Here is a 26,171-nt window from a genome sequence, read left to right on the forward strand (position 1 = left end):
GCAGTCTCCCATCCACGTCTCCACCGCCGGCCCCTGGCCTAAGCCTTAGCCTCCCAAGTGTGGCGCTTTGGTTAAAAATCCACCACGTTTATTGACTTCTGTGTGCACAAATCAGTTGGCCTTCAAAGAAAGTCTCAGCTAATTGCCTCACGTCCAAGAGGTAGCTCAGAAGTTGCGTCATACTAGCCCCGCCGCCGGCTCCAGGCTTCTTGGTTCTTGCGGCCTTCCTCTCCAACCTACTTGTGGGGGGCAGGTGGCCAGCCTCGACCCATGCCCCAGGGCGCCAGGCCTTGCGTGGGCAAGGCAGTTCCTTCTTGTATGACCAAGTAGTTGTTGTCTCCCACCTGCACCGCATGGCTGTCACATATGGTAACAGGGTTACCTTTAAAAGAAATTGTGGAGTTGGTGGGACAGTTGGTTAAGAAGTCGGGGAAACTAACTCAAAATTAGGAGGGGCAGCGGCACCTTGTGTCCATCCTCGAGAAATGCAAGTGTGGCGTCTCTAGGGTGGCCTGTGACAGTGTCAAATGTGCCTTGGGCGTTCGCCTTTGTGCTGCGCCTTTGGAACTGGGTTTGCAGAAGCTCAGAAGGAATGGCAACTAATGTCTGAGACCCTCATGTTTGGGTTTTTCTTCTAGGAGCTCTTCTGGACCAACATTAACAGTGGCGTAAGTTAGGGGTTCACAGAGCTGGTTCTGGGGAAAGTCAGAAGGCCCAGGGCAAATGCAGGCTTTGCTGTGTGACCTCAGCTGGACCCAGTCCCAGAGGGTGTCACTTTCTTCATTTATGACGTGACAAGTTTGGGGTAGTTGGCCACTAGCCCTTTCTCCCTCCCACTACCCAGTGTACCCTGAATCTATAGACAGTCTTGAGGAAGAAGCCATTGGAAGAACTGAGCATAAGAAAGGAAGGAGTGAGGAATAGGTACCTGGTATTGGATTGGCCCGTGGTGCCCTCGGAGACCAGTTGGTGCCACGTCTCTTAGCCCCCTGCGAACAACACAGCTCTCTTAGGCTCCCCATCCTGGAGCCGGTTCCCCTGCTGCATCCCCGATAGCCCCAAGTTTTCCCTGGCAAGGGGGACAGGATTCACAGCAGTCCTAGTGCATCCTCTAGTCCTGCCAGTGTCTCACCTGACTCCCTTCAGGTCTAGGACCTGGGGTCCAAGCCAAGTTGGGGCCGGGCATCTGATTTCTGAAAGGTGAAGTCTCTGGAGTCTGGGGAGATGGGGCTGTTGAATCGGAAGGTATCCCTGCTCTCCGGGCGGGCTGAACCTTGTCTCCCTGTGCCCTGATCCTCTCAGGAAGGTTTGTACATTTTTTAGGAACAGAGTTGGGGGACTCCTTCAGACTTAGTTTGTTTAACATCTCAGTGGCTATGATGTCATGGCTTCCTGTGGTTCCCCTAGGGCCTTCCGTTTCTGTCCCTCCTGGGCCTGGCTTAGGCGCAGACGACATCCTGTTGCTGCCCTGGTTTTCACACAGGAACTTCTTCACCTGCAAGGACATGGGGAGCTTTCTGGGCATGGAGCTGGGAAAGCCAGCCTAAACCCAAGGGAGGAGTCTCTTGGTCCATAATCTATTACCTGGGAACTCAGTGGTGAGGTGGGGAGAGTGAGGACAAAGATTAAGGCACAAAGAACAGTGGCCAGTGGGGAGTCATCGAGTGGGCAAGGGAGGCATGTTGTGCCATCCTTGCCCAGCTCCTGGGTTGGGGGGTGGCACTGGACACTCACCGTGGAGACTGCGGCATCCATCTCCTTGTTTACCAGATTGAGGGCTTCCTCGGTATTTGGTCGGCATTCTGGAGACAAGGCAGAGTGGGTGGAAGGCAGGTGAGCCAAACTTTCCCAGGGAGAAGTCCCCTGCTGACAGATCCAGGCCCACCCTAGCTGCCAGCTAACTGGCCAGTTCACCTTGGAAGGAGGGCCTGTCCCTGGGGTCCTGGTTCCAGCAGTGTTGCATTAACTCCTTCAGTCCTTCCAAGCCAGGAGTCTCAGGGCTGGGCTGGGGCAGCTTGGTCAGCGGGGGCCGGATCTGCCCCTCACACCCTGCTTCCTGCTGCAGTGATGACTGGAGCACTACTGGGGTGGGGGTGGGGGATGCAAAGAGAAGACATTCAGGATATGAGGGGCTACTTGCCCCATCATGGAAGGGGGAAAGGAGTGTAGTCCAAGGGGAGGTGAGGAGAAGGTCAGGCAGTCTGAGTGGGTAAGCTGGAAGAAGAGGGTTTGGAGGCTTGCAGGAGGAGGGCACCTGGAGTTAAGAATCCCAGTGTCTGCCCAGAGTCTTACTCTCATCTTCTCTTCCAGCTAGCACTGCCCACATTAGGATCCCGAAGCTGCAGGAGACACAAAGCTGAAGCCTGGCCCAACTGCTGGCAGAGATTCCTTTCCCATATATGGTCCCCTAGAATGGCCCAGACAGGTACAGAAATTTGGAATGTGTGTTTGGAGTGGGCACCTTACCTGTAGACATCGCTAGCCATGGAGGCCTTCCGGTTTACATCAGCCAACAGTTCTGGGGCCAAGTAGGCTGGGGCCGACTCCCCAGAGCCAGCTCCTGACCTTGAGCCTCTATGAAATGTAGCCAGGCCAAAATCTGTCAGCTGTAAAGGGAAGGAAGAGGAAGAGGGTAGAGGATGGACAGGACCAGGCAGCTTCCAGAATCCCCCCTCCCACCACAAGGTGCAGGTCCAGCCTTATAAAGAGGGTTTTGAGGGTTAGGGGAATGATAGGACCAGTGGGGCCCTCGGGTTGGAGGTCTGGGTCCCCTCTATGGGGGCTGGGTTAAGGTCTGAGTCCCCTGGGCTAGGTCAGCCGTGGGTCTTTGGCCGGACTGGTGGGTGGGTCTGTGGAACGGACCATATGGGTCAGGGTCACTCACACCTGGTATGGTAGGGGCTAAAGCTCCTGGCTGGGCTTTGACCCTCGGGCAGCCCTGTGACCCTCGGGAGATGCTGAGGGTACGGAGTAGACAGGGCTGCAGCAGGTGGTGTCCAGAGGCTGGGCTGGGATATGGACAGGCTGACCTTGGCGTGCAGGTCTGAGTCCAGCAGGACATTGGAGGGCTTGAGGTCTCGGTGCAGAAGCACGGGGTTCTGGCTGTGCAGATAACACATCCCCAGCACCAACTCCTGCAGCAGGCGGCAGAGGAGAGGCCAGGGCCGAGGACAGTGGGGCTGCAGCAGCCCTGCCAGGGAACCATTTTCCATGAACTGAGTCACCAGAGCTGGCCCGCAGGTGGACTCCCACCGTAGCTTCTGGGTGACCCCCAGCAGGAGCAGTATGTGCTGGTTATGCAGACTTGCCATGGCCTTCACCTCCCTGGATATCGCCTCCCTACACTCCAGGAAAGAGTTGGAGTCAAGCCCTCTCCTTCTGGAAGATCCTTCCCCTCCCCATTCAGGCCCAGCAGCGGCCCCTCCTTCTGGGGCCGACACCCCCTCCCCCCGCAAGGCCCATGGCTCAGGTCACTCACCCCTTCAAGATCTTGACCGCCACATCTAAACCCCACGTCCTGTGTCGCGCCTGGAACACCACCCCGAACCTGCCTGCGCCGATGAACTTTGGGTTCTCCAATTCTTCGACAGACACCAGGGAGGCTGGGGTACCGCTGGGCCTGAAAGAGGGGGCTTGGTCTTCCAGCTGCTCCCTGTACAGCCCCCACCTCCTTGAACCCATGGTCAGTTCAAACTCTAGCTCTCCCGGCACCCTGCCCCCCGGCCTCGGTGGGGGGGGACCCATTGTGCGTGTCTCCCGCCCTCCACTGACCATAACTTGCTACCAGACATCCGGCTGGAAGGTGCAAGTCCACACGGAAGGAGTGACTTCTGCGAGCCCGGTTTGTGGCAGAGAGGGGCAGGGGGTCGTGAGAGGGGTCAATCCCTAGGTCACCGCACGGACTCTGACTCCGGGTTTGCTCCCCTACTCAGAGTGACTAGACCACTTCCTTCTTGGGCGGGTGCGTCTACGTCTACGTCCCGCCCCAGCGGGGAGGGAGACAGAACGGAAGCCTTGGCTCAGCCAGGGGCATCTGACAACGCTGGGAACACTGAAGGCAGAGCGGAAGCCAGGGCTTGTCTTTTCTAACTCAAGTTTCCTGAGCACCTGCTGCGTATCACAGCAGCTTAACTGTCATTGGGCACTTAGGGTGTCACAGAAGGAGTCCTTATCTTCCAGGAGCCCGCAATCCACCTCTGCAGCCGGTGTCTCTCCCTTCTCCCACAGGATTTCCGGCTCCACCTTCGCCCTGGCCTGGGGTGGGGAGGGGATGGTGCTGAGGAGGGTTTTATGTTGCTAGCGCTCAGCAATCCCCCAAATGCCCTACGATCATAACTAACAATTCTATAAAGCTCGAATGTGCCAGGTACCTGTATTCGCTTATTTGATGCTCACATCAACCCCGAAGGGATTGGTACTGCTTTTATTACTTCTTTATGGATGAGAAAATAGGCACTTAGGTACTTAAGGTAGCCTAAGTACCTTGCCCAAGTCAGCCGGGAGCTGACTTTAAGCCTAGCTCAGAACCATCAGGTGTTCCTGTTTTCAGATAGGCTTCCGGGCTCTGCCTCCCAGCTGGCCCTAAATGTGGCTAAAGAAGGTGAATAGTGTAGTGAAGGGTCCCTGACAGCTATTGTTGCTGGGGCAAGCCCTTGGCATTGGTAGTGACTTGACTCCCAGGGCATGGTGGTCGGCTAGATGAACTGGCCCAGCCAAGGGCATCTGGCATTGTGGTGGACACTGGGGGGAAACGCATGCCTGCCCTCTCCCCTGACACCAACTCTTCCATGCAAATCCCCTGCTTAACACGTGTTCCCAACCAGCATATACTCTGGACAAGGGCCTTTGGGAACTCAGGAGTTTGGGGAGCCTTAAGGATTTAGGGGAGACAAAAGGTGTCTATGTTTTATCCACTCTGTACTCTCCACTCTTGGGCTGGCTATCCAAGGCCTGACCATGGCTGGACATTGTGGAATCTCTATGTGGCCAGTCCCGGGTGTTCAGTCCTTCACAGGGAGACCTGGTTCTCACTGGAAGGTGATCACCTTGCTATACACTTTCCATTCTGTCCAGTGGTCCATGGGCTCTGCTGGATGGAGCAGAAGTGGCCAACAGTTAGCTGTGGTTTCTGGAGCACCTGGAAACTCAAGGAGCCATCCCATGAATTCTGATGGAGTCAGTGTGTGCGATTTTGGAGTTATTTAGGGAATTCTAAGACTGTAGTGTGTTTTAAAAGCCAGGACCCAGTAGGCAGCCAACAAATATTTGTTGAATTGAATTAATACATGAACAACCAAGACTTTTGGGGCTTCCTTACAACTTGGATCACTCCAGCTGGAGCTCCATACTCATTGGGAGGAAAAAGGAGGTTGAGCTTCTCTAAGGTGTGGGGGCTCTCCCCTGTGAACCCACCTGAAGTCGACTTTATTGTAGAGACAAGGCAAGTGCGGCAGGTCCTCAAGTCCAGTCGGGAGTCAAGAGCCACCAGACAGGGCAGCCATCCTTTTCATGGTTCTCTCTTGGGAGAAGACCCTGGGCTCCACTTGACGGGGAACAGCCAGAAAGGCATTAGAAAGGTGCTCACCAACCTTTTTATGGCTAAATAGCTTCAGATTGGGATAAGGCCCTCGGCATCATGGGTAAGGAGCTCTAAGGCGTGGGGTTGGGGAGCGTGCCAGAGCCTGTACTATTTTTTGACTCCAAATAAATCAAACCCATTCAAAAGAAGGAGGGGCAGAGAGAGGAGCCTGGAGTGAGTGCCGGAGAAGACCCTCTGCTTCTGGGTGGGGGAACCTGGCGAAACAGAGTTGATCCCAGGGTTTTGGAACTGTGGCCTTTCCTGAGGCCTAGTGCCGCTGACCCCTAACAGAGCCTCTGCCCCAGGCTTCTGGAGTCTGTTTAGGTGTCTCTCATCCCTTCAGTTCTTTGCTCTTGATTGTCTTTGGTTATCTTCAGCACATCCCTAGTAACTGCTTTGGGTCCCTATCCTTAGTTGTGGGGGTGGGAGGGCAGACGATGTAGTTTATTTTCTTACATATTCTAGCCCTAACTAATTCTTATCTGTCATTTGATTAAGAGATTCCAATTATAGATCAAATGGTATTAATTAAGGTGATGGTAAAAAGGATTATGGAGAATTTTCATTTTCCTTAGTGTTTGAATAGTTTATATTAGCATATATTACTTTTATAAACAGTTAAAGAAGGAAGAAGATCATATGTATGCAATAATTTAGCTGTAAGGATATTCACTAAAGTGATTAACGCAGTGGAAAAAATAGAACCCTAAATATCCAATAACAGGAAAAAGATTATACATAAATAAATATATATTGTAAAGATTATAAATAAATTATGCAGTGGATGACTACGTAGCCATTAAAATGATGCTCTAAACCTATGTTTATTAATATGACAGGTGTTTATCATGTATCATGTGTGAAAAAAACAAGTTATAAAGCAATACGTACCATATAATCACATTTTTGTTTGTTTTAAAAATTCTCTTCCAGTCGTATGACAGAGTTCTCAAAAGCCTCCCATAGCAGGATACCTAAATGCTACATAAAACATAATCAACACATTAAAAAAATTCCTTAGTAAGCTCCAAGAAAAGAAAGGTAATCTCCCAAGGGTAATCTCCCTGAAACTAATAAAATAAACCAATACAAAACAGAAAGTAAATAGTAAGTAAACAGCAAGTCAACTAACTAAAAGCGTAGAGTTTTGGGGACTGGGAAAGGGATATGGAAGGTTGGGGGAGAACCACAGAGTGAGCCAGTCATAGTGCCTAGGAAGATGGAAGAACTAATTGTGAGACACCCTATTCCCCAAAAAGCTAGACCCTCAAATGGGCTACATTCTCAGTGGAAAGGAAAAAGTCCACCAGCTTACAAAGCGAACTTGGAAGGAAGCTCGTCTGGGCTGCAGCACTTGATGTTAAAATTAATTAAAAAAAAATGTTGGTTTCCATGTGAGATCTGCTCTCACGAGGATCTGTGGTTGAATTTTTACTCGTCCTTTGATCAATAAACCATAAGCTGAAACATTTAAGTGGCCCCAGATTGTTAATGCCCTCCAGAATCTGGCAGAAGCAAACTGAATCCTCCTTAGAGGAAAGCATGCTGAACTCAAGCTTCTGGATTAAATTCTGCCAAATATAGACTCACACAAAAAAATTCTAAATATGTAAGGATTCAAAGTACCATGATGGAGAATCAGCAAGAAGAAAAATCGACAGGTTTGGATCTTTAAGGAATTCAGAATTTGGAGTAATCAGATGAAGAATCTAAAGTTTCTGTGAAATGTTTAAAGAGATAAAAGACGGAATAGAAAAAAAAATGAGCAAGGAATAAGAGATTATGTAAAATGCCCAGATAGATTTAGGAAAAAAAAAAAAAAAAAAGAACATCAGGAAATTTTTAAAAAGTATGTAACATTAAAATTGGTGTTGCAATGCTTGGTTAAATAGAAAACACAGCTGAAGAGAGAAACAGTGTACCCAAAAATGGATCAGAAGAAACTCTCCAAAATGCCGCAAAAAGAGAGAAGCAGATAGAAAAATGGAGAGACAAAGAATGAGGAGGTCTCACAATTATCTAATTGGATTCCCATGAGGGGAGAAAAGGGAAAAAAAAAAAGTTGAGGCAAGGCAATATTTGAGGAGAAAATGGCCGAGATTTTTCAAGATTAGATGAAAGACAAGAATCCACTAATATGGAAGGGACAGTGTATGTCAAGAAGGATAACTCTAAAGAAATCCACATCTAGATAGATACATTTCAGCACGACTGCAGAATCGGGAAGAGCAGGAAACAATCTCACAGGCTAGAGAGATGACACAGATCACCTATAAAGGAACGCAACGGAACCAGTAGCACGCTTCTCGGCAGCCACAGAGGAAACCAGAAGATCCTGGAATGATTGACCCTGGTAAAAGAGAGGGGAACAAAGTCTGTCAACATAGAAATGTATACGCAGAAAAATTATTTCTTTCAAGAGCAACAAAAAAGATATTTTCAGGGGCGCCTGGGTGGCACAGCGGTTGAGCGTCTGCCTTCGGCTCAGGGCGTGATCCCAGCGTTATGGGATCGAGCCCCACATCAGGCTCCTCGGCTCCTCGGCTATGAGCTGCTTCTTTCTCTCCCACTCCCCCTGCTTGTGTTCCCTCTCTCGCTGGCTGTCTCTATCTCTGTCGAATAAATAAACAAAATCTTTAAAAAAAAAAAAAGATATTTTCAAATAAACGAAAACTGAGTTTAACACCATCAGACTCGTCCCTAAAATTCTAATGGATGTGAACCTAGAAGATAAAGAAAACTTACGTCAGACAGAACATGTGAAATGCAAGAAAGAAGAGCAGTTTTCCCAAAAATTCGACCACAAAACCAATCAACATCATACCAGGCCCATAGAAATGGGAGGGTGCGGCTCAGCTAGCTGGCTCAGTGAGGGGAGCATGTGACTCTTGTTCTCAGGGTTGTAAGTTCAAACCCCACAAAGGGTGCAGGGATGACTTAAAAAAAACCAAAATCTTAAAAAAAAAAAGATAAGAAAAAGATCTGCTACCAACAAGTCCAGTTCTGGGTATATACCCAAAGGAACTGAAAGCAGGGACTGATATTTGTACACCAGTGTCTATCACAGCATTATTCACAGTGGCCAAAAGGTAGGAACGACCCAAATGCCTATCAATGGATATGGTATATACATATACGGCCTTAGAAAGGAATACAATTCTAATATATGCTACAATGTAGATGAACCCTGAAGCTGTTACGCTAAGTAAAATAAGCCAGTCACAAAAAGACACATATTGTACAATTCCACTTACATGAGGTACCTAGAATAATTGAATTCTAATTATTAGAGACAGAGGGAGAACGGTGGTTGCCAGGGGCTAGGGTGGGGAGGAAATGGGGAGTTACTGTTTTATAAGTACAGAGTTTTAGTTTGCGAAGATGAAAAGATGGGAAGTTTCTGGAGATGGTGATGGTTATGCAATAATGTGAATGTACTTAATGCTATTGCACTGTACACTTAAACATTATTAAAGTAGTACATTTTATGTATGTTTTTATTTTTTTTTAAAGATTTTATTTATTTATTTGACAGAGATAGAGACAGCCAGCGAGAGAGGGAACACAGCAGGGGGAGTGGGAGAGGAAGAAGCAGGCTCATAGCAGAGGAGCCTGATGTGGGGCTCGATCCCGGAACGCCGGGATCACGCCCTGAGCCAAAGGCAGACGCTTAACCGCTGTGCCACCCAGGCGCCCCTATGTATGTTTTTAATACAGATTTTGTTTATTTATTTGAGAGGGAGAGAGATAGAGAGCGCGAGCAGGGAAAGGAGCAGAGGCACTGAGCAGAGAGGCAGTCACAGGGCTCGATCCCAGAACCCTGAGATCATGACTTGAGCCCAAGGCAGACACTTAACCGACTGAGCCACCCAGGAGCTTTGATTTTTATGTATGTTTTACCACAACAAAGACCTGCTAAATTTATGGTTCCATGTTTTAGACGTGAGATGTGAAGATTTATGTTAATAAACATTTAGTTATTTGATTTGGACATTAAATTTTAGGGAAAAAGCAAAAGTATATATTATATATAATATATGATGTAGGAAAGATGTTAGGGTTCGAAGCCAACGGCCGAGAAAGAATTCTTGAGACGTCTTTGGTGCAAAAAGGCGGTTTAATTAAAGCACAACGACTGGACCAGTGGGCAAAAAAAGCTGCACTAGGGGTCATGAGTAGTGACCCACTGTATACTTTCAAGTTGGGAGGGGGTTAGGGATAGCGTTCTTTAAGGCATTTGGGAAGCAAGGTTTGCAGGACCTTGAGGGGGCTAGCTATTGTGGGGAAAAGGTCATTTATCACTGTCTAATAAAACCTTAGTCAAGAGACCCTTCAGATGTGTATCAGTGGGCCATATGCTTGGAGGATGACTGCTAACATGTATCTTGGAGGGTAGAGTTAAGGAAGTGTCCAAAGGAATTTTTATGTGTTAAAGTAGACTTACAGGATCCTGGGGGTTGGGCTAAGATTGCCTCTAGCCCTCAGCAAAGTGTTAACATCGAGGCAGCTGAGTTCCTGGAGGAAGGTCACTCTGCCTGTTTCAAGGACTTGTCAATGGACTGTAAGTCTTAAGGAAATTTAATTTTTCTATTGCCTTTGTTTCCTACATCAATTTATATATTCTGAAAAATATAATAATATGTATACATTTTTGTATATTATAATATATAATACATATTTAGAAAAATATCTAAATGGACAAATAGAAAAAATTTAAAAGTTATGGTTGGTGAATTTACAGGCGATTTTTATTTTTTGTGTGTCCTATTTGTATTTTTTTATTTGCATTTCCTAACTTTCCTAAAATGAATTCACAGATACTACAGTTCAGCCTCCTCTTTTCCCCCAGGACACCCACGGAAGATGCAGCAGCTTCCCTTTGCCACCTGCCACCTGCCTAACCCGGAAATCTACCCTGCCCTTCGCTCTTGGTTTCCCGCAGCTATTAAGAAGGCCTGCTGGCGTCGTGTTCGATACGTGGCTGAAGTTAGCCCTTGGCAGTCCCATGGTAAGTAGGATTTTGACAGATATAAACCTAGGAGAGATGATTCCAGAGAGGCTGTTGTGAGCAAAGGTGCAAAGTTCACAAGGTGAGCTCTGGAAAAGGCAGGTGTCCAGACTGGCTGCGTTACCTCCCCCCCCCCCCCAAGCACTGTTCTCAACCATCGTTGTCATCAAAAGCTGGTCTTTCTTACACTTCGTAGCTCCCAAAGCGCTTACGGAAAGCCACCTCAGTTCTGTGAGGCTGGACCTCTTGTCAGGTTCTGCAGGTGAAGAAACACGATGGCCTCGTTCTTTTGTCTGGATGTGAGGAATAAACAGAAAGCGATCGGGAAGCGAATGACCGCGGCCGCGCGCACCGCTCCCCCCACGCGAAGCCGCGCGCGCTCCTGGGGGCACCCTTATCTCCGCTCCCAGCTGCTGAAAAACAAGCCCTCGCCAGGCGGTAAGGGTGGACTCTGGACACATGAGCTGTCACTTTGGGGGACTGGGCTGCACTCAACTTGGAAAAGTCACAAAACAAACCCCAGGGTTTGAGCGGAGCTGTGGGCAGAGCGTTCCGCTCCCAGCAGGATCTGTGAGACTGTGATTTACAAGGAGAAATTACATTCGACCCCATTCCTGGAACAGCGCTCCGAACCCCTTGGAATTTCCTGTGAGGAAAGCGGAAAGAGGTGTCTTCTGTTATGTTAATGAGTGACCTTCGGAAAGCCGGAGATAACCTAAGGGAGGGGGCTGGTTGCCAGGGTAGGTTGCCAATCATGTTATTGGAGGATTGCAACTTTCAGTTCCACCCCTGACCTCTGGGGGGGGGGGGCGGGGGGTGAGCTGGAGGTTGAACCCGTCCCCTGTGGCTGATGATTCCGTGCGGCGTGACTGTGTGACGAAGCCCCGTAAAACCCCGAAAGGATGGCGTCTGGAGAACTTCCGGTGAGGAGGCGGTGCTGGGACAGGGGTGCTCTCACGGCGCGGGAAAACTCTCTGCCCTTTTCCGCGCACCCTGCCCTGCGCAGCCCTTCCATCTGGCTGTTCCTGAGTTGCATCCTTTATAATAAACCAGGAATCGAGTAAATAAAATGTCTCTCCGTGTTCCGTGAGCTGCTCTAGCAAAGGAATCAGACCCGAGGCAGGGTTCAGTGGAACCTCCAGTCTATAAGCCTTCTTGGTCCGAAGCAAAGATGACAATCTGGGTTGGTAATTGGTGTCTGAAGCAGGGTGTGTGTGTGTCGGTCCTGTGGGACTGAGCCCTTAACCTGGGGGATCTGATATTATCTCCAGGGGAGATAGTGTCAGAATTGGGTTGAATTGTAGGACACTCTGCTGGTCTGAGAAACTCCTCTTGGTACACACATGTTGGAATTGCGTCTGGAACTTTAGAATCCCACCTGCCCTGCTCCCTGCTTCTCTCTGCCCTTGGGGTTGATGTTTTGGGGGCCCTTTCCAGGGCCCAGGACATGCTCTTTTTCAGCCGTCCAAGCAGGTCGAAGGCCCATTTTAACTTGTTTTTCCTTAGCAGATGTGAGAGAAAGATGATTTCACAAAGAACTACGCTGCCCCTAGGGCCATCTGACCCGCAAAATGGACTCCCTGCTTATTTGTCATCTGTTTCTTCCCAGAGCATGTGCACGTGATGTCCTGTTGGCAGGTTGTAAATTGCCTGTCCGCACCCTCAGGGCAGGGGAGGCTGGGGAGGGTAATTTTTCTTTTATTCTACCTTAGTGAGATGGCACTAAAAAGATTTTGAACAGCCATCAATGATAAGTGTCTGCACACATACGACGGTCATAATGTACCTTCTATCAACGTGGAGTCCTTCTCTCATTGCTCACTGCATCTAGTTAACGCTGAAGATCTAATTCTGATACTCGCCCAGCCCGTCTCATCCCCGGTGGGGGTGTGTGTGTGTGTGTGTGGAGGGCAGGCCACGGCTTCAGCTGGGTGTTTTTTAAATCTATCTATCTATCTATCTATCTATCTATCTATCTATCTATCTATCTATCGGGCTTGAGTATAGCCTGATAGTCAGAGGTCCAGGCTCTGAGGTCAGACTACGTGGGATTGAATTCTTTGTTTTTTTTTTAAAGATTTTATTTATTTATTCGACAGAGATAGAGACAGCCAGTGAGAGAGGGAACACAAGCAGGGGGAGTGGGAGAGGAAGAAGCAGGCTCCTAGCGGAGGAGCCTGATGTGGGGCTCGATCCCATAACGCCAGGATCACGCCCTGAGCTGAAGCAGATGCCCAACCGCTGTGCCACCCAGGCGCCCCTGTGGGATTGAATTCTGGCTCTGCAAGTTACTAGCTGTTTGACATTCAGCAAGTTACTCAACGTCTCTGAGCTTCAGTGAATTACAATCCTTGCTGGATCGGATTCCTGGGGGGCTGACGTGAAAGAAGGCGTGAAAGAACAGCAGCGCATTTCCAGGCACAAATTACGCTTCATTAGTGATAGGCACTCATGCAATAAACATTATTGTGTTTTCAGCCTGAGGAACATTTCTAGTTCACGGTATCTCTGTAGGACAGAGACAAATGATTTAACTACTGCTCGGTGAAAGAGCTCTTCCTTCTTCTGGTAAACTCCCAGCCCCACCCTTTCCTCCCAGGGCCCCTTCCATGACTCACCCCTCACGTATTCTCTCTTCTCTCTCCCAGACAAATGTCCTGAGGGAGGGATTGACAAGTCAGCTGTGTCGCTGCCTGTAGTCTTGGAGAGAGAGGACCTTAATCCTGGGCTTCTAGCTTCCCAGCTGAAGGGTATTTGAGTTGTGTGCCTGACACAGAGGTGCTCCCCTTAGTTGATGGGAGGATGGGCTTTGGGCCGGAGGCGCCTAATTTTGGTGCCCCACGCCACGTGTCCTCGGGCCACCTTTGATTTGAGCTGCGGTGGCATGGACGGTCCCATAACCCTGCCAGTGCCTCATGCAACAGGCCTGTCTCTGCCTCAGTTAACAGAAGTGTGGTGAGAAGAGAGGAGCTAATGCTGAGGGCAGCCCCATGCAGTAGAGGACACGGGCCAGTGTCCCAGCCCCCTGACCTTTGAGGGTCAATTCTGAGGTGCGTTCTGCGGTTCCACAGAGGGTCTCTGGCTGGACTGAGCTCCCTGTCAGTAGCTAGTTCAATATGCACCTGTCGATTGGCCCTTTCTCCTTCCCTGACTCACATTTTCTGCTCCCCCCCCTCCCATCCCTGGGACCACCCTCCAGGAAGTCTCGAGTTCTGGTCTCAGGCACTGTTTCAGGAGAACACAATCCAAGCCCTCTGCCCTGTTTCCTCCTCATTGTTTCTCCTCTGATTGTCTTTGTGACTAGGATCCCTCCCTGTCGGGAAGGAGAGGGCAAAGGAAGGGGACAGAAAGGATCTGACTGCCTCAGAGATGGGGCCCAATTGTATTCTGGCCTCTCGGATGTGCTGGGGGACTCCCTCTGTCATCTCCCTCAAATTTTAGCAACAAGTCTGTGAGGCATATTACCATTAGCCCCATGTTATGGATGAAGAAGCTGTCTGGAGGCCATGAGAATTTAAGTAACCAGTCCACGGTCATACAGCTTTGTGGCAGAGCGGATTTTAAACCCAGATCTCTGCTCTTTTAACTACTTGTCTTTTTGAGTGAGGTCCTTTGATAGAATCTGGAAGCAGGACTTTGTTTTTGTTTTTTATGGGTTTTTTTTGTTTTTTTTGTTTGTTTTTAAAGATTTTTTAATTTATTTATGTGACAGAGAGACAGCCAGCGAGAGAGGGAACACAAGCAGGGAGAGTGGGAGAGGAAGAAGCAGGCTCATAGCGGAGGAGCCTGATGCGGGGCTCGATCCCATAACGCCGGGATCACGCCCTGAGCCGAAGGCAGACGCTTAACGACTGCGCTACCCAGGCGCCCTGGAAGCAGGACTTTGAATCAAGTGAGACTACTGGGTTTCTAAAAAGTATTTTAATAGCTTTATCGGTGTGGAATTGATATTCAATAAACTGCCTGTATTTAAGGTGTACGACGTGATGAGTTTTGACATATGTTTTTGCCCATAAAACCATCACCACGATTAGAATGGGGACCGTACTTGCCACACCACAAACTTCCTTTCCGATTTCTCCCTTTCTCCCTTCTATGCCCTTCCCCGTTTCCCGGCAGCCATTCATCTCCTTCCTGTCACTTTAGACTGGTGTGCATTTTCTGTTTGTGTATTTGTTCATTAATTAAATTTATTTATTTAATTTAATTTATGTATTTATGTATCTATTTATTAAAGTAAGCTCTAGGCCCAACGTGGGGCTTGAACTCACAATCGAAGATCAAGAGCCACATACTCTACCAACCGAGCCAGCCAGGCGCCCTGCATTTTCTGTTTTAAAGACTTTATTCACTTATTTGAGAGAGAAAGAGAGAGCACGACGGGGAGGGGCAGAGGGAGAGGGAGAGAGAAACTCGAGCAGACTCGAGTCTGCTAATCCCAGAGCCTGACTGACGCAGGGCTTGATCTCACGACCCTGAGACTACAACCCGCCATGAAACCCACGCTGAAACCAAGAATCGGATGCCTCACCAACTGCATCACCCAGGCACCCCGCACATTTTCTATTTTATATAAATGGATCACATAATTGGTTTTCTTTTTTTGTCTGGTCTGTCACTCAATGTGATTATTTTGAGATTCACCCATATTGTTGGGTGTACCAATGATTCATTCTTTTTTATTGCTTTGTAGTATTCCATTGTACCACAATTTCTTCATCCATTTACCTGTTCCTGGACAAAATTTCTGGCTATAGGAATAAAGCCCCTATGAATATTCACATACAAGTCTTTTTTGGGCATTCACTTTCACTTCTCCTGGGTAAATATCAAAGAGTAGAGTGGCTCAGTCATATGGTAATATATAGTTAACTTATGAAGAAATTGCTAAATGGTTTTCCAGAGTGGTTGTACTGTTTTACATTCCCACCAGCAATGTGAGTCCCAGTTCTGTATCCTTTCCAACATTTGGTATATTGAAGTCTCTTTTTTTAATACTAGTTATTCTGATAGGTATCTCATCATGGTTTTAATTCACATTTCCCTAATGACTAATGATACTGAGCCTCTTTTCATGTGCTTACTGGCCATCTATGTATCTTCTTAGAGGAAGTGTCCTTTAAAATTTTTGTCCATATTTTATTGGGTTGCTTGTTTTCTTATTAAGTTTTGAAATTTCTTCTTCTTCTTCTTTTTTTTTAAGATTTCATTTGTTTATTTGACAGAGAGAGACACACACACAGCTAGCACAAGCAGGGGGAGTGGCAGACAGAGGGAGAGGGAGAAGCAGGCTCCCCGATGAACAGAGAGCCCAATGCGGGGCTCGATACCAGGACCCTGGGATCAAGACCAGAGCAGGAGGTAGATGCTTCACTGAGCCACCCAGGCTTCCCTTGAAATTTCTTTATGTATTCTGTTTTTCCTTTCTTTAGTGGATCGTGTTTTTGGTGACATCAATAAGAAATCTTTGCCTTGGGGCGCCTGGGTGGCTGAGCCGGGTAAGCATCTGCCTTCGGATCAGGTCATGATCCCGTGGTCTGGGGATCGAGCCCCACGTAGGGCTCTCTGCTCAGCAGGGAGCCTGCTTCTCCCTCTCCCTCTGTCTGCCAATCCCCCTGCTTGTGCTCACTGTGTCTCTCTCTCTCTCTGCCAAATAAATAAATAAATAAATAAATCTTTAAAGAAAGAAAGAAAGAAAAAAAATCTTTGTCTTAAAAAAAAAAAAAGAGGAGCACCTGGGTGGCTCAGTTGGTTGAGCACCTGACTCTTGGTTTTGGCTCAGGTCATAATTTCATGGGTCCTGAGATCAGCCCTGCATCAGACTCTGTGCTGGGGGGGAATCTGCTTGAAGATTCTCTCCCTTTGCCCCTCCCCTCACTTGCGCACGTGCACTCTCTCTAAAATAAATAAATAAATCTCGAAAGAAAGAAAGAGAGAAAGAAATCTTTGCCTAATCCAAGGTCGCATTGATTTTTCTCTTGTTTTCTTCCATACGTTTTAGAGTTCAGGTCTTACATTTGTATGGGTTAGTTTTGTTTTGTTCTATTTTGTTTTAAAATAGATCTATTCATTTTTAAAAGTTCAGAGATCCTTGATTATTCGTGTGTGTGTGTGTGTGTGTGTGTGTGTGTGTATGTGTTTCTTGGATTTTCTTTGACTTTTTCACTTCTTAAGGAAATTCATTTTAAAAATGTTTGACTCACGTTTGATAAGGAAACAACAGACAGGGAATTTCTGTAGCTTGGGCCAGGTTTTGGGTGGAAGAGGGTACCCTGCCCGTCCAGTTTTGGTGTGGCCGTAGAGAGGTGACCCAAATGTGCATCAGGAATGTTTAAATGAGGGGCGCCTGGGTGGCTCAGTCGTTAAGCGTCTGCCTTCGGCTCAGGGCATGATCCTGGCGTTATGGGATCGAGCCCCACGTCAGGTTCCTCTGCTATGAGCCTGCTTCTTCCTCTCCCACTCCCCCTGCTTGCGTTCCCTCTCTCGCTGGCTGTTTCTCTCTGTCAAATAAATAAATAAAATCTTTTTTTTTTTTTAAAAAAAAGGAATGTTTAAATGACCACTGTTCTCACCTGAAGATGGGCCTTCCTGAGTTCTCTGTCAAAGGTTTAAAGGGTTTTTCTTTGTTTTAATATTGGAAACCATGGAAAGGTTTTGATCTGTGTTGCAGAATGATCAGATCTTAAAAAAAAAAAAAAAAAGAGTGATCAGATCTGTGATTTAGGAAGACCAAACCAGTGGCTGTTTGGGGCATGGATTGAGTTGGGAAGACCCGGAGGCAGGGGAAAACAGGAGACCACAGTTGGAGCCATTCAAGAGATAGATGATAAGGACCCGAATGGAGATAATGCCTGTGGGATGGAGAGGAGGGACCCAGTCTGCAGATATTTCTGAGGTAGCAATAGAAGGATCTGGGAGATGAGAGACGGGGGATATTTGAAGTTTCTATTCTGGGACACTGAGACAACAGTAATACCATGAACTGAGATGTGGAACATGAAAGGGACCCAAATTGGATGGAAATGGATTATGTTTGGCTGTGGGCACGTTTGTGTGAGAGCCCTGTGCTTCGACCTTAAGGGATCCCCTGCAGGCAGGAGAAAACATGAGACTGAAGCAGGGAAGGTGGAAAGTGCCAGGCTGAATAGGACGGCATCAACCAGGAGAGTCTATGGAGAAAGAAAAGAAGAGGACGAAGGACCGAGAACCCTGCATAGTCAAGGTCAGGCCAAGAGAAGGGAAACCAGTGAGAGAAACAGAGGTCAGCGAGGCAGGAGCAGAATCAGGAGACAATCATCAGCGTCAACCGCTACTGAGAAGGCATCTAAGTTTGGGGTTCCCCCAAAGAAGAACCTGAGCATGGTTTTAGATGCAGGTGGACTTTTGGGGAGGGACCGCAGGAAGCAGGAGTGAGGGAACCAAGAGAGTAAGACAGGGAAGGAGGAAAAGCCAACAGGTGTTTTATTGAGATTGCAGTTGTGGGCTAGGGAAGCTCTGTTCCAGGAGAACCTCCAAATTTAGAGGCTGCCTCCCAGGATTGTCCGCGTGAAAGATGGGAGGCTGGAATAGTCATTGGCCAAGGTCTGTAGACCTTGCTCAAAGATTGCACCCGGGGCACTAACTCCCTTGCATTTCCCGGCTGTGTTTGCATCAGACTTCATCTGTACCCTCAGCACTCCTGTGTCCCTGCCTGCTGGCCTCTGGACTGGAACCATACCATCAATTCTAAAATGTATACACACACACACCCCCTATTGGCTCTGTTTCTCTGGAGAACCCTGACTAATACAGCCCTGAAGCAGAATGTAAGCCGAGGTGCAGACTTGAGGCGGGATGCTGGCCGCACAAGGGGAGTCTGGCCTCACACCGAGGCACAATGTTAAGCTTGGTCAGTAGAGGGTGCTGGAGGAACACCGGAGGAGGGAGAGGTCCCTTCCTGGTTCTGGTGTTCCTTTGGCCAGGCTCCAGCCGCATGTACCACTTGTGCGGGGCAGGCTCCGGCAGAGCAAGGCAATCGGCAGTGCCCAGCGACCAACAGCTTCGCCGGCCGCCCCCTTGGGTGGCTTCCCAGTGAACCGCAGCTGATGCGGCTCTGGACGGCTTTGCTGTGAGTTCGCAGGCGCGGCCTCTCAGCATCTCTGCCATTCGTCTGGCAGCTAGTGCGTCACAGTTCTCTGGAGTTAGGTCTGGATCTCAGCCCTGGCAGTTTGGGGCAGGCTGGGAGGTCTTCTTTGACATTTTATTCCAGCCCTAGAGGTAGTGGCTCTTTCTTGTATCTGTTATTCCTGTCTTCTTTAGAGTTCTTTCAGTACTCTCATGCCCTATTATAGTTGAAATTTTATATTAAACTTTCCTGGTTCAAATTCTTGTGTGATTTCTGTCTCCTGGTAGAACCCTACTGATACAGCTTAGTCTGAGGGTGTAAGCTCTTCAGGCCCTACCTGAAATCCTGGGGTGTCAATCAGGGTCCTCCTTCTTGATAGGTCTTAAACTCCAATTTTTGTTTTCTCAGTACCGTGAGACTGCTGGAATTTTTTCTCAGACTCTTACCTAATAATCGGGGACCATTATTCTGTCTACCACATCTTGTTTTTCATGAGCCATCTATTCTGGTATTGGATAAACAGTACCATGTATTAGTCACCAGGTCAAAGTACAAAGAGCATTTAGCCTCAATATGGTATCTCCGTGATGGTGAATTAAGTGATTGTTCAGTAAGCCTTTTCACTAATCTATGGGTAGGATTGTATGCAGAGAATGTGTGGGACATATGGAATTCGATATGGAGTAAAGACTGAGCAAAAGGAGATGAGACTCCTTCCACATTCTAGCAGAGCAAGCTAGATAGGATTCTAAGGGACCAGGTAGCAGTTTCAATAGAACAAGTTAAAGGTGATGAGGGATGTGGAATTTCAGGACCTGATTTTGCTTCCAATGGTATCGGATAGCTGAAGGTGGGAGAATAAAAAAATCTTAGAACACAGACTATCGATCTGAAAGTGCAGAAGAAAACACAGCACGGTTGCATGCATCTTTCTTTGTAGATGTCAGGTGTAAACTGAATGCTGAAACTGATCTTGCATCTTGTTGAACTGTGATAGATTTGCAACCTTATCAGGATTCTGCAGCGACTGGGGCGTCTGGGTGGTTCAGTCGGTTGAAGGTCTAACTCTTGATCCTTGCTCAGACCTTGATCTCTGCTCAGGTCTTGATCTCAGGGTTGTGAGTTGGAGCCCCGTGTTGGGCTCTGTGCTGGGTGTGGAGCCTACTTAAAAAAAGGGGGGGGCGGGGGATTCTGCAGTGAAAGTAAGAGTAATGATCTGGAAAAAGATCAAGGTCTTGACAATCCAAACGTGGACGTAAGAGGAGCTCCTGGCTGGCTCAGTTGGTGGAGCCTGAGCCCCATGTTGGGGGTAGAGATTACTTAAAAATAAAAAGTCTTTAACCCCCACCCCCCCAAATATGGACATAAGAAAAGAACTAGGAGTCTTGGGAAAACCCAGTCCCATAGTCTTCTTTGAAATGTTTTTTCATTGTGTCCCTCTTGCAGCCGGGAGAGTGCTTTACTATTTAGCACCCATGTCTCACTTCCTTTCCTGTGACCAGGATGAACCGAGGGTGAGAAACAATAACATGTCAAAGTAAATAAGAATGATACTCAGAAGGAGCTGCAGGAACTTTCTAAGGCAAAATCTGGGGAATTCTATGTGATCATGAAATTTAATGTGTGTGATCATGATTAAAAATGGCAGAAAATTTTATTCAAAGAAACTTTTTTATGGTAACAAGATTTTTGCCCTTATTTATTTATTTATTTATTCTTCCAAGGTTTTATTTAAATTCAAGTTAGTTAACATATAGCATAGTATTGGTTTCAGGAGTAGAATTTAGTGATTCATCACTTACATACAACACCCAGTGCTCATCACAACAAATGCCCTCCTTACTGCCCACCACCCACTTAGTCCATCCCCCTGCCACCTCCCCTCCAGCAACCCCCAGTTTGTTCTCTGTAGTGGAGAGTCTTGATGGAACATAACGTTAGATCGAACCAAATTAATTGCAATAATGGTCTATAATGTATATTGCGAATGCTTAGCCCACAAAAAGCTCAGCCTTTGCCATTTTAAACGTCTCTATGGTTTTGCCTTTTGCATGATAATTCAGGAGAAGCATAGGTCTTGCTGAGACTTGAGAGAATAGTGTGCCTGGTTAAGTACGGAGTGAGGACTCTTGCTTTAGACAACATCATGGACTGCATCCCTAACATAGGATAACCATAAATCTCATAAAGCTGTTTCTTCTTCTTTTTTTTTTTTTTAAAGATTTTATTTATTCATTCGACAGAGATAGAGACAGCCAGCGAGAGAGGGAACACAAGCAGGGGGAGTGGGAGAGGAAGAAGCAGGCTCCCAGCAGAAGAGCCTGATGTGGGGCTCGATCCCAGAACGCTGGGATCACGCCCTGAGCTGAAGGCAGATGCTTAACCGCTGTGCCACCCAGGCGCCCCAAAGCTGTTTCTTCTTAACTATAAAATGAACTTGATTTGTTCTGTGTAATACATAATGAGGATAATTATGCAGTAAGTCAGGAAAATATCCTGTATTAGAGGAAGGAGACTATATGTGTAATTGGAATTTACGGATAATCCCCAAATCCCATTCCTCTAGTTTGCAGAGGCTGCTAATTGGCTCCAGGAGTCTTTCTCCCCATTTCCCTTAGAAATAGAACATGACATTTTTAGCTAGACGTATGTCCACTTGGAATAAACACATTTCCCGGCCTCCCTTACGGCTACATGTGTGGTCATATGACTAAATTCTGGCCAATTGGAAGTAAATATAAATGGTCTGGGGACGGAGAGGGTGTGTATTCTGCTCTTCTTTTTTCTTCTTGGCTTAGGTATGGTCGTGATGGCTGGACCTTGAGCTGGATCCTTTATGTGTTTTCCATGAAGTGGAATGCTAGGGATGGCGGAATAGCAAGAAAGAAGGAGCTTGGAAGCCAGAGAGTTGTGGAGCTGCCATACTAAGCCCTTGAGTGCCTACCTGTAGGGCTTTTATATGAGAGAAAAATAAACTCCTATCTTGTTTAAGCCACAAATAAGTCAGGTTTTTATGTATACTTAGCCAAGCCTAATCCTAATGGATGCACCTAATTATCTATCTATCTAAATATTTTTTTAAAGATTATTTATTTATTTATTTATTTATTTGACAGAGATAGAGACAGCCAGCGAGAGAGGGAACACAAGCAGGGGGAGTGGGAGAGGAAGAAGCAGGCTCATAGCGGAGGAGCCTGATGTGGGACTCGATCCCATAACGCTGGGATCACACCCTGAGCCGAAGGCAGACGCTTAACCGCTGTGCCACCCAGGCGCCCCTATCTATCTAAAGATTTTATTCACGTATTTGACAGAGAGAGAGAGAGAGCACAAGCAGGAGGAGCGGCAGGCAGAGGGAGAGGGAGAAGCAGACTCCCTGCAGAGCAGGGGGAGCCCGATGTGGGGCTCGATCCCAGGACCCTGGGACCATGACCCAAGCTGAAGGCAGTCGCTTAACCAACTGAGCCACCCACCCAGGCGCCCTGAACCTAGTTACTTAAATACCATCTCTTACGAACCCTTCAATTTTTCAACAACTATCTTCTATGAATCTCTGTATCCCAGAGCTTAGCATGGTGTATGGCACATGATAGATGTTGATAAAGGCTCCTATCTATCTGCTCCACAATATCTGGTGGGGGACTTGAAGGCTGGAAGCTAGAATCACCACATGTGTAGAAGTCAGTGTTGACGGTTGGCTGAGACTACAGCTAGGACAATTGGCTGTGCCACATACATGTGACTTCTCCATGTGGCTCAGGTTTCCTTGCAACATGGCAAGCATTGAAAGACAGAGAGAGAGAGAGCATGGGCAAGCCATCAAGTTCCAGACGGAACCTATGTCTGTCTTTATGACTTAGTCTTGAAAGTTATTGTATGCCATTGGTCAAGGCAGTTACAGGCTCCTGGTCAGAATGAAGCGGGAGAACACAGACCTCTCATCTCTGGCTGGAAGGACTAGGAATTACACTGTAAGAAGGGCATGCTGAATGGGATAAACACATACATCTTTGGAAAATAAAGTCTGTCACAGTCTGCCCGTTGGTCATAGCAATTCACATCCCTCCCATAGTCATTCCTTCCCCTTAAAATCTTCAAGTCTAATCCCATCATGGCACTAAGCCCAAGTGCAAGGGCCCAGGTCTCATCACCTAGCTCCTGGACCTCAAGCCTGAGCAAACACTGTGTAACAAATCACCCCAAAACTTAGTAGCTCCTTCCAAGTATATATTATCTAATTAGGAGATAAGATGTAAACATGTGAAAAGTTATATACTAATAAAAGGGTTTAACAATAACCAATGTAACAGTTTTTTTCTAACTATGTACCTGTTGCCTTGTATAAAGCAAAATTTCAAAATTAAAATTGATAGTCATAAAAAAGAATGATGTAATGATACCTACGGCATGGATGAACCTTGAAAACGTGAAAGAAGACAGGCACAACACATATTATACTATATTTATAGGAAATGTCCAGAATAGGCAAATCTATGGAGAAAGAAAGTTGGTTAGTGGTTTCCAGCAGTTAGGGGAATGGGAGAATGGAGAATGACTACTCATCACCCTTTCTGGGGTGATGAAAATGTCCTGGAATCAGATTTATATGGTAAGGGTTGCACAACTTTGTGAATATACTAAAATCTACTGAGTTGTATGCTTTCAAAGAATGAATTTTATGGTATATGAGTTATAGCTCAAAAACATTTAAAATAATTATTAAAAAAATTTTTTTAAAGATTAAAAGATTTAATTTTTATTTGAGATAGAGTGAGCGCACAAGCAGGGGGGAGGGGATAGAGGGAAAGGGAGAAGCAGCTGAGCAAGGAGCCAGATGCCGGGCTTGATCCCAGGACCCTGAGATCATGACCTGAGCCGAAGGCAGACACTTAACCGACTGAGCCACCCAGGTGCCCTAACATTTAAAATTATTAAAAAGTTTTCTCTGATCAACCATTGAGTGAGATGGATGAACAAATCTGGCTCTGTTGTCTATATGGGAAGATCAATTTTTACGAAGTCATTGACAGATTTGCAAAAATTAAGACCTGGAACAGAAATTATGTTACAATTTATTCCTATGACAGGCCAATATGTATATATGTTTTTCCTTTTTATTTAAAATAAAAAATATGTGTATATAATTACAATTATTAACCCATTGCTTTTTTCCTTTCTCGTACTGTAACACACACGTGTGTGAATGTGTGTGTGTTATACATATGCACACATATATATACACACACACATATATATGCATAACTGGCATATAGTACTGGCATTACTATGAGCATATTAGGTCAATAGAAGAAAATTTGTGCTCTCTCTCTTTTCTGGCCATGATTATGTTTCATGTCATGATTAATACTGCAAATAATTTTTTGTTACAGAAGAGATGGGCTTTAAAAGTGACATATATACTTCAGTTGTCAAATGTGTAAGGTTGGTGTTAGATGCTGTTATTGAGAGTCTAAGAAAAATAACCAAGGTCTAAATTGGGATGGCAATGAAGGGAATAGAAAGGAAATAGACAGATACTGCATGAATAAAACTGATACTTTCCTACAGGTACAGGGGCCAAGAGGAGGGAGATGTCAAGTTAGAAATGTATCTCCAGCTTGATAATAACTGGCAATTCTTGCGGCTTGGTTTATAAGTATAGGTACCCAATGCCTAGAACAGCCTCTGAGCACAGATGTGCTTCAGTACCTATTTTTTGTCTGAGTGAATGAATGATCTTGTACAGGACCCAGCTTAGCTGCCTCATAGACTCTGCATCTTTTTACTCTAGCTGTTACTGTGGCAACCAGCTGCTTGCAGGTGTCACCTGACAGTATCTGCTGCCAACCACAGCTCCTAGCTTTTGCTTTTGCCCGGGGACTCCTTTGCTGTAGCCTTGTGGGGCATCTACTGTTTCTGACATTTGTGTAAACCCAGAAGAGTGAGGGAAGTAACACTCAAGGCTCAACTTTTGACCACTGGGGGTAAGAGCGAGTGGATAAATATTCCTATGTCTCTTTTTATAAATATCTTTTAAATTTTATGAGCAAGAGAGAAGAAGCAGAGGGAGGGGCAGAAGGAGAGGGAGAAGCAGACTCCCCAAGGAGCAGGGAGCCTGATGCCTGCAACAGCAATGAGAAGACCAGACGATGACAACGACTTACGGGGGGGGGGGGGGGGGGCTCAGTCTGGGGAGTCTGGGGACTCCAGGACCATGACCTGAGCCCAAGGCAGACACTTAACCGATTGAGCCACCTGGGCGCCCCTCCTCTCTACGTCTCTTGAATCACATTCTTTTTTTTTTTTTTTTTTAAGATTTTATTTATTTGACAGAGAGACAGCGAGAGAGGGAACACAGGCAGGGGGAGTGGGAGAGGAAGAAGCAGGCTCCTAGTAGAGGAGCCCGATGTGGGGCTTGATCCCAGAATACCGGGATCACGCCCTGAGCTGAAGGCAGACGCTTAACGACTGTGCCACCCAGGCGCCCCTTGAATCACATTCTATATGACTCCACAGAAGGTTCCAGCCGGACAGTATTCCAGTTACTCACACAGCAGCAAACTCAGTATCACATCCTTGGGCCTCCTTCCCAGTTTCCCTCTTCCCATTCCCCACCAGGCTTGTCTCTTGGGATTGTTTTCCACAATAAACTGTCTCCATGTCATTCTTGTCTCAGGCTCAGCTTTTTGGGGGATCCCAGGGCAAGACTGATTCCTATGTAAAATGTGGCATGGAGGGTGGCTCAGTTGGTTGGGCAGCTGCTTTCTGCTCAGGTGATGGTCCTGGAGTCCCAGGATGGAGCCCTGCATCCGGCTCCCTGCTCAGTGGGGAATCTGCTTCTCCCTCTGCCCCTCACCCCACTCTTGTGCTGTCTCTCTCTCAAATAAATAAAATCTCAAAAAAAAAAAAATGTGGCATTAAGGACTTAGCACTGGTAAAGGACCCACAAACCTAGCTGCTTCACTAAGCTCCCTTGAAGAGATGGGCACTTTTATCACCATTTTCAGATGCACATGCACTGATAGGAGAAGATCCCCAGCCATTTGTTAACGGAGAAAAAAAAAAAAAAACAAGTAAAGAAAAATGCTTGTAGCAATGGGCTCATGTTCCTGAAAAGAGTGTGTGTACGTATATGCTAATAAATGTATACAAAATAGTGGACTATCATGGTTTACTATATAGTTTTGTATGGCTTGAATCGTTTTCAAGGAGAATGTATCTGTGTAATTAAAAAAAACCAATATCGTCCATCTTCGAGGCCGTTGAATCAAGCCGGTGAAAGTGAGGAGCAGAAGAAGGCAAAGCGCTCCACCAACGCGAGGTGAGACAGCCGAGCTGTGCTCAGGTTTGCCCGCTAGGGGGCAGCGGAGCGAGAACAAAGGCCGGGCGGGCGAGAAACCCGGGACCCGAAGGGAGGGCGGCTGGGTCTTTGTGGTCGCCAGGGAGCAGGAGCGTAGGGCAACCTAAACCTACAAATACCC

At 46.9% G+C, this 26,171-nt stretch overlaps 1 protein-coding gene across 1 annotated transcript; it reads right to left on the minus strand.

The window, feature by feature from the left end:
• Window positions 1-71: 71 nt before the first annotated feature.
• RIPK3 (receptor interacting serine/threonine kinase 3) lies at window positions 72-11,232 on the minus strand. The gene is made up of 15 exons (XM_044379599.3): window positions 11,105-11,232; window positions 10,774-10,879; window positions 7,778-7,928; window positions 6,470-6,559; window positions 5,413-5,542; window positions 3,772-4,254; window positions 3,479-3,619; window positions 3,030-3,339; window positions 2,467-2,606; window positions 2,293-2,339; window positions 1,915-2,082; window positions 1,735-1,802; window positions 1,133-1,495; window positions 929-989; window positions 72-382 (listed from the first exon to the last, which is right to left on the minus strand). Exons 6-15 carry the CDS (start codon window positions 3,789-3,791, stop codon window positions 237-239), a joined length of 1,464 nt encoding a protein of 487 aa, XP_044235534.1. The 5' UTR covers window positions 3,792-4,254; window positions 5,413-5,542; window positions 6,470-6,559; window positions 7,778-7,928; window positions 10,774-10,879; window positions 11,105-11,232; the 3' UTR covers window positions 72-236.
• Between the last annotated feature and the right edge of the window lie 14,939 nt (window positions 11,233-26,171).

This window comes from Ursus arctos, unplaced genomic scaffold (genome assembly GCF_023065955.2).
Source record: "Ursus arctos isolate Adak ecotype North America unplaced genomic scaffold, UrsArc2.0 scaffold_37, whole genome shotgun sequence".
Taxonomy (NCBI): Eukaryota; Metazoa; Chordata; class Mammalia; order Carnivora; family Ursidae; genus Ursus; species Ursus arctos.

Excerpts from the sequence above, each read along its gene's own strand:
- RIPK3 (XM_044379599.3), bottom strand. The coding sequence starts at position 3,791 with ATGTCTGGTAGCAAGTTATG. Across the intron at positions 3,620-3,771 it reads ATGTCTGGTAGCAAGTTATG|GCCCAGCGGTACCCCAGCCT; the intron begins GTCAGTGGAGGG and ends CCCCTCTTTCAG. Across the intron at positions 2,083-2,292 it reads AGCTGGAAGAGAAGATGAGA|TAGTGCTCCAGTCATCACTG; the intron begins GTAAGACTCTGG and ends CCCCCACCCCAG.